Source organism: Mus pahari, chromosome 10 (assembly GCF_900095145.1).
Source record: "Mus pahari chromosome 10, PAHARI_EIJ_v1.1, whole genome shotgun sequence".
Classification (NCBI taxonomy): domain Eukaryota; kingdom Metazoa; phylum Chordata; class Mammalia; order Rodentia; family Muridae; genus Mus; species Mus pahari.
In genome coordinates this window covers 80,973,991-80,989,467 of record NC_034599.1, presented here as the reverse complement: position 1 = coordinate 80,989,467, position 15,477 = coordinate 80,973,991, and the positions used below count along the sequence as shown (strand labels likewise).

Sequence of the window (15,477 nt, the reverse complement as noted above, 5' to 3'; positions counted from 1 at the left end):
AAGGATTAAAACTCTGTAGCCAAAGTCATTCAACTTAGAATAAATTTCTCTAGTGCCTTTTAAATCATTTTTTATACTGTCAGATTCTTTTCATTAATTGGACAAAACCATATTTTGATTTGTCTTCTGCTTATTCTGAATTTAAGAAAAACAAGCTTTAATAGTTAACTCGTTTCTTCTCTGTATGTTTGTGCCTACATGGGAACTTAAGTGAAGGGTGAGTACCATGCTAAGTTACTATTTTTGCATTTGGTAATTACTAAAAATGCAAACAAAAACCACCATATTTGGTATTTGGAATTTTGGAAATTGATTAGTGTCCGTTAGTGTCCATCTCGTATGTCTATGTCTTTATTATCTATTCTTTTTTCTCCTAAGGTCACTAGCAAGGGTGGTTTTGCTTCCTTTGGGTTCTGTTGTCTCATAATTAACAGTATCTCCTAGGTGTATAAATAACCCTCTTCACTTTTAGAAAACGTATTTTCATTGGGTAAATAAAAGATTTTTCTCCTGGTACACTGCAGAAGGCCAGGGCAGTTTTATAAGGAACATAAATGGTTCGAAGATATTTTCTTTGCCATTCTGTAGCAATACAAAACTGTTCTAAGACTGTGACAATGTTTATGCATTGGCAAATGTCTGCTGTGGTAATCCTAAACCAGGCAATGGTGGCGCACACCTTTAGTCCCAGCACTCTGGCAGCAGAGGCAGGCAGATCTCTGAGTTCAAACCCAGCATAGTCTACAGAGCAAGTTCCCGGACTGCATAGAAACCCTGACTTAAAACACAGCTCAGACCAAAAGGCTGCTATGGGAGACTCGAATGCCATTTGTTTTGGGTACTTCCCATCCACCGATGTGCAGTGGATGAGAGCAGTACTGAATGACACACCTGAGTATATTCTTTCTAAAAGTGAAATTAATATTATTCCCCATGTGGTATATACTAAGTGTTGAGCTGAACAGCTAGGGAACCCCGGGTGTCTTTTATAATTAAAATTATGAGATATTTATAGGCTTTTACATTTCTATATTTTTCTGGATAGCATTTATGCTACATAGGAATTATTGTTGGGGGACCATTAAATGACATAATTTCCTCTATTGATAGCTTGCTTTTTCCCATCTTTGAAAGAAACGTTGGCCTCTGCCATGGTCATAGAAAAAGCCAGTAGGCCTGAATGTAGCATTTTAGAGTTTTTGCTCAGATCACAATATAGATAATATTCGTTCTCGTTTCAGATTGTCAGTACTGCATTAGCTTTCCCAACTTGATCCATTATGTTATAGATTTCTATAAGGCCTGGTTATGTTTCCATTGTAGTGATAACTACCACAACCAGTGCAGCTTAGGGAGGGAGAGGTGTATTTTACCTCACAGATTATGGTCAATCAGTGACAGAAGTCAAGGCAAGAAATCAATCAGGGCAGGACCCAGGAGGTAGGAACTGAAGCAGAGGACAAAGAAGAGTGTTTCTTACCTGCTCAGCCTGCTGCTTTCTCATGCCCTGCAGGACCACCTGCCAGGGTTGACCCCACCCACATGAGGCTGGGCCCTCCCACATCATCCACGAATCAAGAGAGGGTGCCCTGTAGTCTCTGGTAGAGACATTTTCACAACTGAGCTACCTCTTCTAAGATAATTCCACCTTGTGTCAAGTTGACTCAGATCCAGCCAGGACACTACATATGAAATTATAAATGAGTATTGGTCTGCAATAAATGCCCTTGTCCATACGCAAAATGTAGTAGCATTTTCACATAAACGGTCAGTGGCAAATATGTAGGATGGAATATCAAGCAAGAAATATGCAAGAAGCATCAGTTTGTGACCTGTGCGAAAGAACTAATGTGCCATCCCTCGTGTGCCCTTCCAGGGCAGGGTTGAATGTAGACCAGAGATAAGCTCTGAGTATCAGACAGTTTTGGAGCAGATTTTGATCAGTGATTAATGGCCCCATAGAAATACCTGTGAGTATATATCAGGTAAAGGCCAGATAGAGTCAATGGGGACAGAGGTCACTCATGTTGCCAGCTTAGTTCCACTAATCCACTGAGCTATCTCACTGGACCAAAGACAATTTCTTAAGGCTTTTGGCTCATTGATGACTATAGGATAAGCACATAAATACATTCTTAAGCTTTTAAATAATAACTCCCAAAATGCCAGATGCTGTGTAAAATGCTCAGGTAATAAAACAGCAGGATGTGTTCCTTCACCTCAAAGAACTTAGCACCATGAAGACTGGTAATAAGAGACAGTTGGAGCGTAATACAGCGGGTATCCTGTCGGCTCAGGAGAGATTGTTTAATCCATGGGGTCGCCCCAGGCATCTCTAGTAAGAGTGCTTTATGGGATTTAAATGCAAAGGATGATGTACCAATTTCAATTTTCTTTCGCACAGCTTGAAATTGAGTTATTTAGCAGCAGAGGGCAGTATCCTGTCAGTTTATGTTGTACTTGCTGTGAGGTAGGAAGCTGTTATCAGTATCTGTGTATTAGCTGGTCAATATTTCCATTGCCTGGTTTTTTTTTTCAGTACTTTAAAAAATGGCTTATGAAATTTGACTGAGAGAAAAAGGAATTTATCCTCAGAAAGTGACCATATCAAAGGGTGTTTGTTGTTTCTTTGTTTTTTGCCAAGTAAACATTTTTTTGGTTTTCTTAGGTTTTAATTTTTCTTCTTTTTATTTAGTTTTTTATATAATATATTTAATTTCCTCCCCTTTCCATACGTATGAAGGAAATTATGTAAGTGGAAAAAATATCCAAAAAATGCATGAGATTTCAACCTTATGGTGTACTAGATTCTTTGGTTCCTAAATCCCTTTCTGTAAATGCAAAAACAGAAACATTTCATGTTAGCAGAGCCTTTGAAATGGGAAGTTTCGGGCATGCATCTGGTAGTAGAAGCTAGCACACAGTATCTGTGAATAGATGGAATTTGCATAGTATTGGACAAAATCCCAGTTACTAACCTTGGTATTTGCTCCGAGCTGAGGGGACAGCCATCCTTACAGCCGACCTGACTACGGCTACTGTTGGAGTATGTTCGCTTCATTTTGTCTTACTGTTCATTTTATTCTCTCCCAGGTTAGGAAAGTGTGAGCCACGCAGGCAGATGTTTCACACACGTTGCTGTCTGCGGCCTATGCTAGAATCAGTGCTGTCTGTAGAGACTGTTTAGTTCCCTAATCAATTAGAACAAAGCACCGGCATTGCCTTTCTCCAAACTCCCTCTGCTTAGGACAACAGCATGGGAGCAGTTTTCTCTAGAGCGTTTCCATTGCCGGCATGAAAATAACACACCAGCAGGGGTGTGGTTGTGTGTGTTGGACACACCAGCGGGGGTGTGGTTACGAGTGTTGGGTCAGGTTCATTCACTCAGCTCACGGGGATCCCGGCCATATTTCTCTAGGGTCCCTCCTTTTATGCATACCAGTCGAAATTAAGTGAACTGCAATACACCATTCTGGTTTTGAGCTTCCTAACTTTTTTTTTTTTTTTTTTTTTTTTTTTTTTTTTTTTGGTCTTTTTCGAGACAGGGTTTCTCTGTGTAGTCCTGGCTGTCCTGGAACTCACTCTGTAGACCAGGCTGGCCTCGAACTCAGAAATTTGTCTGCCTCTGCCTCCCGAGTGCTGGGATCAAAGGTGTGCGCCACCACGCCCGGCACTTCCTAACTTTTGAAATGATAAACAGGTATTAGTTTATGTAGGGTGCCTTTCCATAAACCTTGGGTGAATTTTAGAAGTTGAAATTTGAACTGCGTTTTGTTTTTTTGTTTTTTTGGGGTTTTTTTGGTGGACATAAGCAATAATGATAACTTAAGAGAAGATAATTTTGAATTTAAGAATGTCTGCTAAGAGATTTTAGAAATTGGGGGAAAGGACATCATGGAGCAAAAGACAAGCATTCTAAGCTCCTCTGTTCCATAAAGAGCTCCATGAAGGTAATCTAATCTAATGCTGGATGAAGTCAGGCATGTTCACATTTTATTTTCCTGTATTTCCTTTAGATCTGGTGCTCCCTCTCCATTAAGTAAGGTAAGTTGGTTTGGTTTTCTGGTGTTTTCTTTTTTTACATGTAGCATTGTTTACTGTAAAGCCCAAAGCACTGAGTGCATTTATACTGCAATACAGCAGTCACACCGCAGCACGCTCTCGGGGCTTTTCTCATCTTCCAGAGTCGTGAAACACTAATGCCCACACCTCCTGACTTCAGTCCCTGGAAGCCCCCATTCTTTCTCCATCTATAAATTGGATACCTCATCTGACGAATAGATCCAGACAGTCTGATCTTTCATAAGTTATTAATTTTACTTAATGTCTTAATGTCTTTGGGGTTCAGTCTTAGCTCCAAAAGCCAGTTTGTTTGTTTTTCCTCCAGTGGGTATTTAAGTGACTTCCAGATTGTCAATATGACAAACAGTTCTGATATAACTATCGTGTGAAATGTCTGATTGAGAACTAGAGAGATAGCTCAGTGGTTAAGAGCAATGGTTGCTCTCGCAGAAGACCCAGGTTCAGTTCCCAACACCCACACTGAGAGGCTCGCATCCTCCTGCGATTCCAGTCGAGAGGGAATCTGCTGCCCCCTTCTGGTCTCTGTAGCCACTGCATGCACATGTTACTTTTAGACAGTTGGGAACACACAAAATCACAAAAATAAATAAAAATTTTAAACTATGTGTAAAAAAGAACTATCTGCTTGAGACTCCATCTTCAGTTTGCTTAGGGTGTGCATCCAGGGGTAAAGCAGATAGATCACTTGATTTACATTTTTGAGAAAGGATTAAGTTATTTTTATATGTGATTTGGCTTTCTCTTAGAACCCCAGTTCTTAAGCAGGTGAGATTTTTTTTCTTGTTATTTGTATGACAGCTGAAACATTATACATAGCTGTATAATGTTTAATAATTAAAAACTCTTTTCACATATTGTGAATCCGTGCTATAGGTCAGCACAGGTTGCTGTGTGTATTTTAATGATACAGGGGGGAAATGTTATTAGGGGTCTTTGCCCCGGGCATGCCTGCTGAAGCACTCTTTAGTCATTCCTTCAGCCATCTCTCTCTCTGAGCCAGTGAAAGGGCAGGCTCGAGGCTTTCCCTGAGAAGGCCATGTGCTCTCTCTCATGGCCTGCACTTCACATCTGCTGTTGTTGTGTTGTTTTGTAGGCAGAGATGTAATCAATGAGCTTTTCTTTGACAGACTCCCATTATGTAATTGCTGCCATTACAGACTCTCGGGGATGTCATTGTAACTGTGCCAGTGATTCCCATATACCATGTGTTCTGCCTGTGCCTGGCTGACTGTTTAAATTCTCACAAGGCCTGAAAAAATTTTAAGCAGTCTTTTCACTTTTTGATGCAAAGACAAACCATTAGAGCCATGTTGCCTGTGTGAAAATTTCCAGCTCGTGACTCTTTAGTGTGGCCAAATCAGGGCTTCCTTTAGGACAGTCTCGGTTTGTCGCTGCTGTGTTTTTTTGAGGTCTCCTGTTACATTAGAAGTTTTTGGTACAAGGCGTTTATTATAGGCCTTTGTCCGCCTTCATGTGCGAATTAATATTGGCAGTATATTTGGTGTCCTTATGTTCTCCCTGCTACTTTATTTATATAAATAAACTTCTAGGTTTATTTATAAATCTTACTTAAAGATTGAAGTCTTTCCCTTTTTTTAGAGCAGTCAGTGTCCAGCATAGGAAATGATGTCCTTCGCTATACAGCTAGTGTTTTCCGATTCTCTGTTGTGCTCCACTGGGAAGCCTTAACCTTTGTGTCACAGAGGGAGAGTTCATTTGTGATTTTCCCATCAACCGTAGGCACACTGCTCCTGTGTTTTATCTCTTCATAGTGCTCAACACTTGGCAGCTACATAGCTATTGAACTTTGATAGCATTAAGTATTTTGTAGCATGAGTGAAGCCTAGGCATTCTTAGAATGGCAGATTGTCCCACAACTTTCTTATCAATCCTTTGCTTTAAAATGATCTTTATGACTTTTTACACCTGTTGTATTTGAATCCAGTGGCAGAGCCTCTGCTTGCTCCCAAGCGTCACTCATTTTATTTCCTGGAAAGTTAAATAGACACAATAAAGTAAAATTAGAATAGTGATAGTGACCACAGAATTTTAATTTCCTAATACATAAACTGTTAACGCCTCTTTAAAAAGTATAGGAAACAAGATCTTTGTGTGCGTGTGTGCATGTATTTGAACTCTAGATTTGATATCAGGTGACTTTCTCATTCTAGATCCACTTTACCTTTCCAAGACAAAATCTCTCAGATGTGGCTAAACCAGCTGGTCAGTGGTATTTAGGGCTCCACCTACCTCTGCCCCCAGGCCCCGGTGCTGGGATTACACACACATACTACAGCACCTGGCTTTGAATATAGTGTTTGAGGACAGAACTCAGGTCCCTGTGTTTGCATAGCAAGCACTCTACCAATTGAACCATCTTCTCAGCCCAAAGGTTAAGATTTCATTTCACTTTAAAATCTTTATTTCACAGTATAATGAAATATAGTCATGTCCTCAGATTGTAGCGACTTGAATATTACTTCTGAATTATTCCCTGCCAGTTATAAAATATTTAAGTTAAATGTCCAGATGTTGAAGTTGTCTGAGAAGATATGAAGTATATTTAGGTTGAGAGGGGAAAATAAAATACTGGTTTTATAGCAGTTGTCACCACTGATCCTTTTTGACACCTAGTGTCCTAATAATTTTAAGTTTAGGAAATAATTTTGGCTTTATTTTTAAATGTACAACTAGGAGTCATGTTAGACCACATAGTTTAGCAAAATTTTATATAAATTTACATGTTACATTTAACTGTTCAAGCTCGAGGTGCATTTGGGCCATAGTGATTTTTATAGATCTTGATTTCAATTTCTTGAGCTTTGCCTCCTGTGAACAGTTGCAGAATAAATGTTTGGAAGGTCATGGGTCTATAGGCCAAAGCCCCACTGTTCAGTGAGATCTAGATGCATTTTTGATATGCCTGTGTTGTGATCTTCCCTTTCAGTCTTCTCCAGCCACAACTGTTACATCTCCTAATTCTACACCAGCTAAAACTATCGACACATCCCCGCCAGTTGACATATTTGCAACAGCATCTGCGGCTGCCCCAGTCAGGTCAGTTAATGAGTATGTAGCCAACTTCTCATTTTGAATTGCTTTTTGTTGTATTTTTATGTACTGTACTGATGCCAAGCAATTTCGCCAGATGAAATCCAGTCCTGATACTGAGACTTGGGGTTATTTTTGTAGTGTAAAGAGAGTTCTTTTGGGCTCTTAATTAAGCTTGTACCTCTTAAGTCCTTGGGACGACCTATGTTGTGACTTGTAAATTTAGGAAAATATCTGGAAGAAAGATTCAAATACTGCAGGTCCTTCTAGGGTTAGATGATGTACTAAGTAATTAGTAACATCTATTCTTCCTGTGAGAAACTTAAAAGGTGTTTCAGAGTGCTTCGAAACCACTAACAGGTGGCAGAAGCCTGTAGTCCCAGCATGCAGAAGTCTTGAGTTAGGGAGATCATGAATTCAGAGCCAGTCTGGATTATTTAACAAGTTAGGGCCAGACTGGGCTGAGATAAAACCCCGTCAGTTGAGTAAACCGCACAGTTACAGGCTGATTGGTTGGCCATGGAGTGAACTCTGCCTAGGGGATAGGAAGAGACCAGTGGAATGTTCCTAGCCAACTCTCTTACACACCTGTAAATGACTGAGATCTCAAAACTCCCTAAAACGAGCCTCCAGCCCAGAGAGGCTTCTAGAGATAATATTTTTGAGTCAGACTTCTCTTTCACCATGAGAGAGTCTAGCCTCGTTTTAGAATGTCTGGGACTCTTTTACGAATGCAGTCTATCCAAAGGCTTCCTGTTTTGAGAGGTTTCAATTTTAAGCAGTTATGAATATACATATTGCTCCCGTGTTTACTGTGTGCTACACTTGCTTGTTTCTGCTTCTTATATGTTGGCAAAACCAAGTGCTTTCTGCTGACACACCAAAATAAATTGTCTCTTATGAAAAGTTTGCTTAAGCTCTACTTACTTATAATGTTTTTATTTGTGTGATGCTAGGGTCAAACCCTGGACCCACATATGCCCCCAATTAAGCTCCTGGTGATAAATATATTTCCCTTTTCCGTATTTAGTCTAGTCGTGTTTATATCTGTTACTGAAGCAAAACCTTTCGGGGCTTCGGGAGCATCAGATTCCTTTCTTCAATAAAATATTGCTTAGCCACCCACCACATATAAAAGGATAAAGACGAAGCCTGAAGTCAGATGGAGAGCTTGAGCCTCTGAGGGCTAGAAAGCTTGTAGTCAGTTCTCCTCAGATCTAACTGTAGCTGGCAATCATGGGAGAGCTCGCTAAAATACAGATCCTGGTGATGTCACGATGGGATAAGCCTGAACCGTTGCACTGTGAGTCAGATCCTAGGACACTCGGCATTCTGAGTCCATGCTTCAAACAGTAAAACTTAGGCTTCCTGCTGAGAAGCAAACTTGATGTATTATCATCTAGTTTGGGGGAAAAATAACTTTTATTCATTTTAATATTATTTGGTTTGTGGATTCTTAGGACAAGTTTTGTTGTTGTTTGTTTTTTCTTTATTAGAAAACAAATACCCTCAAGGTTAGGGGTTTTTTGTTTTGGTTTGGTTTTTTTGTTTTTTTTGGTATTCTGTGGGATTTTATCCAGCTGATCACCTATTTTTGTAAATAAAGTTTTATTGAGATGGAGTGTAATGACGTGTTTCTGTCTTCTGTATTATCAGTGTCTTACCTCTGGTATAATGGCAGAGTTGAGGAGTGGCAGAGACCGCCTGCCCCTCAAAGCCCAACCATCTATTCCTTTATAGAGACTCCAAGCCTTTGTGTATGCCACACAAATCTTTGACATTTTCTGCACACGCCTTTGTTATAGAACCCTCTGCGTTATAACGTTCTGACTGTGAAACCTGCTTTCCTTCCAGCTCCGCTAAGCCATCCAGCGATCTCCTTGATCTTCAGCCCGACTTCTCTGGGGCGGCTGCAGGGGCAGCAGCACCTGGAGCACCGCCTTCTGGGGGTGCCACCGCGTGGGGAGGTGAGCGAGCTGGTGGGTTGTGGGGCATTTTCTGTGGCCGTTTTCATTTGGCCTGTAATTATTATCTGGTCATCAACAATGCTATTAGAAACTTGGTGGGAAGTTTTCTCATGGTGGCGTCAGCTGATCAGAATACATATCGTGAAGGACACAGAAAATCCGCATAATCCAGTTTAAAAGTTCAAATAGCTATATACGATCTGAAGTTGAAACAAAAGAAGGGTTTTTTGTGTGTGATTCTAAAGCCTTTTAGTAATTATTTTCTAGAAACGGATACCTTAAGTTAGTCCCTTTCAGGAATTTACCAGGTTGCTCTAAGAAGAATTAACAGCTTGGTTTAGTCAAATATAGTGCCTAGGCTGTAATGTTGTTCACAGTGTATCTGACTTTATGAAACCGAAATCAATTAAACACTCCCATTTGTATTAGAAAAGGGCTCTCCTACGCTGGTTGACGGAAAGAAAACACAGCTAGGCATTTCAGTTCCAGTTGCTTCACAAGCTCAGACAAACCAGCCTCTCACAGTTGTTTGATTAACAACATTTACGACAAAGTAAAATTAAAGTGATTTCTTCATGATTCTCAAGGTGTACAGTGTCATCTGTGAGTGCCATGCGCAGCAGACTAGCCTTTAACACTTCAGAGTTTAAGGTCTTACACAACTGGGGAAAGTGACATGGTGAAAACCTTAGTAATTCAAGAGAGAAAAACTTAGATGATGACGCTGGTTTGGGGTGTTTGAGGAACCGGAATTGACAGGAATTTGCACAGGCGTGTTAGGCCAAGATGCCTAGGCTCCGGAGAAAGCCGTTGGTGCCCAGTTAGGCAAGGACACTCATGCCCTTAGGTTACTTTTCCTCCCAGGCAGAAAATATTTCCACTACTATGAGACAAGATCTGTAATTTAATAGAACATTTTGGAATCCGTGTTCTTAATTAACAGTAAGGAACACAGTCAAAGGAAGGTCCGTTGCCCTAGATAATTAATCTCTGGGTGAGCTTATTAAAAACATGTTAGTGTAACAGAAGCGGTGCATCCTGGCTTTGAGTTTTCTCTTTAGGAATATGGGGGCTGCGGTGCGTTTGCTACTGCAAAGCCCATGACCAGAAATCCTAACCATCCTGACTGCACAGTAGAGAATCCCAGGGGGAGAATTCTGCCTGAGCAGCGTGGGAGTCTGGTGGCAGAACTCAGACGTGGAGGCAGGAAGGGCCCCTGGGTTCCACTACTGGCACTTGTTCGCTCCTTCCCGAGTCTACCCATCCTTGAGTCTTTTGTGATCTCTTCATTTTATTACTCAGATGTTTGGTAACAAAGCAGAGGCAGGTGGATTTCTGAGTTCGAGGCCAGCCTGGTCTACAAAGTGAGTTCCAGGACAGCCAGGGCTATACAGAGAAACCCTGTCTCGAAAAACCNCCTGGTCTACAAAGTGAGTTCCAGGACAGCCAGGGCTATACAGAGAAACCCTGTCTCGAAAAACCAAAAAAAAAAAAAAAAAAAAAAGAAAGAAAGATAACAGCAGAACTAAAGCTGACAGCTAGAAATGTGAACATTGTAGCCATGTAGGCATTGTCCAGAGTCAGGTGTTAGGGCTACAGCTAGTCAATGTTTAAGTGTGCTCCTTAAACTTTAACTTTATTGCCTTTCAATTGAGAAAGAAAACTGTTGCTGGAGAGCCTGCATAAGGGCTTTCTTCCTGAGGGCACTCATTTGTTCTCTTCTTTATCTCTTAAATACTCAAGTTTGCTTTATTAATGATTCTTTTGGTTCACATAACATATTGTGCATTCCTGTTTGATACCCTCAAGTCAAATTTTTTCAGCCGTGAAATTCATAAAAACTTTAATAATAAAATTTTTATAATTAAAATGTTAGTTTTAGTTATAAATTCACTGGGTTGTATAAGAAGACTTGGATATTACGTGAATGTGTTATTTTTAATTCTATCATGCGTTTAAGTCACTGCGTTCATATTTTAATTAATTCTGTTCTTTGACAATTTTATACATGGATATGATTTATTCTGATAATATATAATGTATCCCAGCCTCAAACTCCTTCTTACCTCCTCCTCATATGTCTTAGTTTGTTTTTTATTGCTGTGCCAAACATGACTTGGGGAGGAAAGGGTTGATTTCAGCATTCTGGACCGTCAAGTCAGTAACTCAAGGCAGGAAACCAGGGAAGAACACTGCTTACTGGCTTGATCTGTCTGCTTTCTGAAGCCAGCCAGGACTACTTTCTCTCCCACATCAATCATCAGTCAAGAAAATGTCCATAGATTTGCCAATGGCCCAATCTGATGGAGACATTTTCTCAAGTGAGGTTCCCTTTTTCCAGGAGAGCCCTAGTTTGTGTCAAGGCAATGAAAACCCTATCTAGCACAGCATTCTTACCGGCTAACCAGTCCTTTTCCCAGACTCATGACTTCGGTTTTGCTTTGTGACTCATGGAGTTTAATCGGCATCATCTGTAGGAGTTTTAGGTTGGAACTGCGCATTGGAGTCCAGTGAGGTCACATGAGGGTACACTGCTGAAGGCAGTGACTTCCCATCTCCCATATTTATCAGTAGCAAACAGTTCATCATTGAGGAGTAGGGAGGCTGAGCCGGTACCTCACTGTTGAGAGATTTATTCTTATACAGACCCGGTGCAGGCATTTACACCAACTGCAGAACTCCTGGATAACTATTGCCTGATGATGGCATTTCAAAACCCTTCTCTGTCGGCTACCTTTTATGTCCTTTTCACCCTCTTTCTCACAGTGCTCTCAAAGTCTTAAAGGGACAGAACAAGTACTGTGTTAAGGTCTGAGCACTCACTTGCTACTTATTCCCAGTACCTTGTATATCCATGAATCTGTGCATTGACTCCATTCACTGGAAAGAGAGACTTCTCTCCTTAAGACTGAGAGTAACATTTGCCTATGGGTATAAGCATAAATATTTATAAGATAATTTGATTCTAGCAATTCAACTAAACACCAGTATTCAGTTTCTCCCTAAGGCCCGTGTTCTCTGGTATGTGTTTTTGGATGAAATTTACAGTAGCAGGCTCAGGTACCTTCTGCAGAGTAGGCCTTGAGTCCAGAGACAGTTGGTTACCCTCATAACTATAGTACCACCATGGCACAAGTGGGTCCATCTTGCCTGGCACATTGCCTGGGTAAGTCTGTGGTTGGTTTTTCTCCTCCAGCAGCTGATATAGCGCCCTCCAGGACTATGACATCTAGCGAGCAGGGAGGGCTTTTACATCTCAATTCCAGCTTGATTTCTCTAGATCAGACAACCAAAGTAAATAGTGTCTTCAGTAACAGGATCTTATTATCTAATACTGGTGGGAAAAACACGAGGAATAGCTGAAGTCTGTCTTGCCTGGAGGGCTCTGTGGTCTCCTTCACTAAAAAATAACTTGTCAGGGGCCATCCCACCCCAGCACTGGGCGGTAGCAGGCTATTTTTCTTAAAACTCCTTAAAAAAAAAAAAACAAAACCTAAATTTCATTTTTAAAAAATTTGATTGCAACATAATAGATTTCATGTGGCTTTTTCATGGCCCTTATTTTTTACGTTAACCCTCTATCTCTCATCTCATCTCATCTGCCAGCTTCACCCCTACCTAAAGCTTTCCACCCCTGTATTCCCCCTCTGCTCTTAGACTACCTACATTACATTGTATCCCCAGTGGCCTCTTTCTAGTGTCCTGGTTTCTACAGGATCTCAATAAGGTGTTCTCTTTTAGTGCTGGAACCCTTTGGTGACCTTGACCAGTGCCCTTCAGGCAGTTTTTTTTTCTAACCTTCCCCACTAGGTGGAGCACATCTCTCAAGCTGGGAAAGCCTTGGAGCAGCCAGCCTGCTGGTTAGACAGCATCTCAGACACCCAGACAGAACTAAAGCGTTTAATAGCAATGAGCTGGGGGCGGGGAGGGGGGGTACTGATAATTAAATCTCAGTTTCTAAGAAAAATGGAACTTGAGAACCTTCTCAAATGAAATGGGAACGTAGCCCTCGCTTCCCTGGGTGTCTCTAGCTGTAGAGTCTGCTGGAGCCAAGGGCGAGGCTGCCTCAGAGATGTGTTTGCCTCATTTCACTGAGTAAAGTGTAAAATCAGTTTCCCAATCTTGTTTCCTAACATCAAGCCGCATCTGCTTTTGAATATTGTAGAATTTAACTCTAAAACCTGTTGGAGTGTTTCTTATCTGACTTTAGTGAAAGTACTTCAATGTGCAAAGGTGAAGTCCACAAATTTTTCATGGGTTACAGCTATTGACACATTTCTATTTCAGGAGACACATTGCAATGATAATATTTTTATATTGGTATGAAACAACAAAATTTCAGAAAATTTTGTATTTTAATAAATCTAACTTAAATTTATATATAAAATTAGTTTTTAATAAGACTGATAACAAGCCCATTGACAGAAAAAAAACAGAGATGTTTTGGATCCTACCTTTGCCTTCATAAAAGAAAGAATACTTTCCTTTATTCATAATAAATCTATGTTTTAGAAGCACAAGTAAATGAGTGCTTTTGAGTCTTGTTTTCTAAGGCCTGGAAAAGCTCACAATTTCTTCTTATACTTAAGATAAAATATCTGCTTTTTGAGAAATATAAGATTGTTTCTAGGGTTTTATTAAAACTGAAATTAATAACCAACATGCCTTTGAAAATCATATTATGAGATAATATAACTAATAATTTCCACGTGTACTGTTAGTTACAATGCTAGTGAGTTTTATGATCTACTTCCTACAATGTTAAGAAAGTCTGTGGTGTGGAGTCTGTAGACTGTGCTAAATACACACACCTGACGCGCTTTGAAGTTCGTAATGCTAGTTTTCCTTATGGAGCATTTGATGTGTTCCAGGGCTAGGTAAGCCTTTAAGTGAATGACTACACTTAATCTTCATAGTCACTTGAAACAATCCAGTCGTCGGTCACTGAAGAGTGTCAGCTCCTTCGTTATGAGAATAACGTCCTTTTGTTAGAATGAATATTTTCTCACCATTTTTATAATGCAAAAAGGCCTTTAGTTATATATCTCTTATAAATGAATTGAATCCTCCTACTTTAATTTGTGTCTGTGGTTGAATACTTTACAAATCATGGTTTCAAGACTGATCACAGACCCTGTTCTTAAGAAAGATCTGCTGAGATGGTTAGTTCTGTCACCTTGACCCAAACCTCAATTAAGGTATCGCCTCCATCTGACTGGCCTGTGGGCAAATCTGGAGGGTAATTTCTTGATTAATGATTGATGTGGGAGGGCCGCTGTGGTCAGTGCCACCCCTGGACAGGTGGTTCTGTGTTATGTAAGAACGTAGCCTTACTGGGCTACATAAGGGAGCCCAGTCTCAAAGACAGAGGGTGGGAAATGGGAAGGAAATAAAGAACAGTCAACGAAATCCTGCTAATTACAGATTAATGGCATCAGTCACAGCGGGTCCAGGCCAGAGTCTGGGGATAATGACGGTGAAAAGCTCTATCTTTTTGGATATAGGTTGGGATTTTCAGAGTTATTTAAGACTCTTGACCTCCCTCGCCCCGTTTCTCCATCTGTAACATGAATAGTTTGGTCTAGAGATCGCCTAGGGTCTCCTCCACCTTGGAAGTTCCATGGTGAGAGCTGGTAATGCATTTGTGCTCTGATTACAAATGGTCTGGGAAGTGCAGAAAGCTCGGGTGAGCCTGCACCTCTCCCTGCTTGCACACTGGCACAGTCAGATGTTTCAGCTGGAACTCTTTGTCTCTTCATACGCTGCCACCACTTGGACATCGGTAGACCTTTTGGGAGAGGGTGAGTAAAAGCCTTGTTTTTGAACTCCTGTGAGAGACATCTGCAGCCATCTCTTCCTGTGCCCTTTAGGAGTCTGGTCTATCTCCTGTCCTTTCCTCCTCTCGCTTTTGCTCTGTCTCTGGTGAAATACAGATTCCTTGGCTGCGCTTTCCTCTGTTCCCTCTGAAGCACCGATTTCAGACCCATTTGCACCAGAGTCTTCCCCTCCTACTACAACCACTGAGCCTGCTTCAGCCTCTGCCTCAACCACCACAGCTGTGACGGCTGTCACTACGGAAGTGGATCTCTTTGGAGGTTAGTCGGTCACACCACTACTCCTTCATTCCTTTTAAGATGGCTGACGCACCTGAGACCAACGGCCTCTGAATTGCCTTATACTATGTTAACAACATGGCAGGGCCTAAGTACTTTTCCAGTGTTGGTTCATATATGCTTGACAGTGCTAAACTTCTCAGCTCCTCTCCATGTAGTTCTGGTACTACTAGAACAGAAGCTGTGGCCCTTTGAGTCCAGGTATACATCAGGATCTGAGTTGCTGCCAGACTCTAGCCCATACATGGCCTCCCTGCAGGGCC

At 41.0% G+C, this 15,477-nt stretch overlaps 1 protein-coding gene across 6 annotated transcripts in view; it reads left to right on the top strand.

The window, feature by feature from the left end:
- Nucleotides 1-15,477, top strand: part of Snap91 (synaptosome associated protein 91) — a 113,293-nt gene that overhangs the window by 65,809 nt on the left and 32,007 nt on the right. For all 6 annotated transcript variants that reach the window (XM_021206128.1, XM_021206127.1, XM_029542977.1 and 3 more), the window contains exons 11-16: nt 212-217; nt 4,017-4,044; nt 7,031-7,140; nt 8,989-9,101; nt 14,888-14,902; nt 15,035-15,196. In XM_021206128.1, the coding sequence (XP_021061787.1) occupies nt 212-217; nt 4,017-4,044; nt 7,031-7,140; nt 8,989-9,101; nt 14,888-14,902; nt 15,035-15,196 (434 nt within the window). The remainder of the gene's footprint in view (nt 1-211; nt 218-4,016; nt 4,045-7,030; nt 7,141-8,988; nt 9,102-14,887; nt 14,903-15,034; nt 15,197-15,477) is intronic.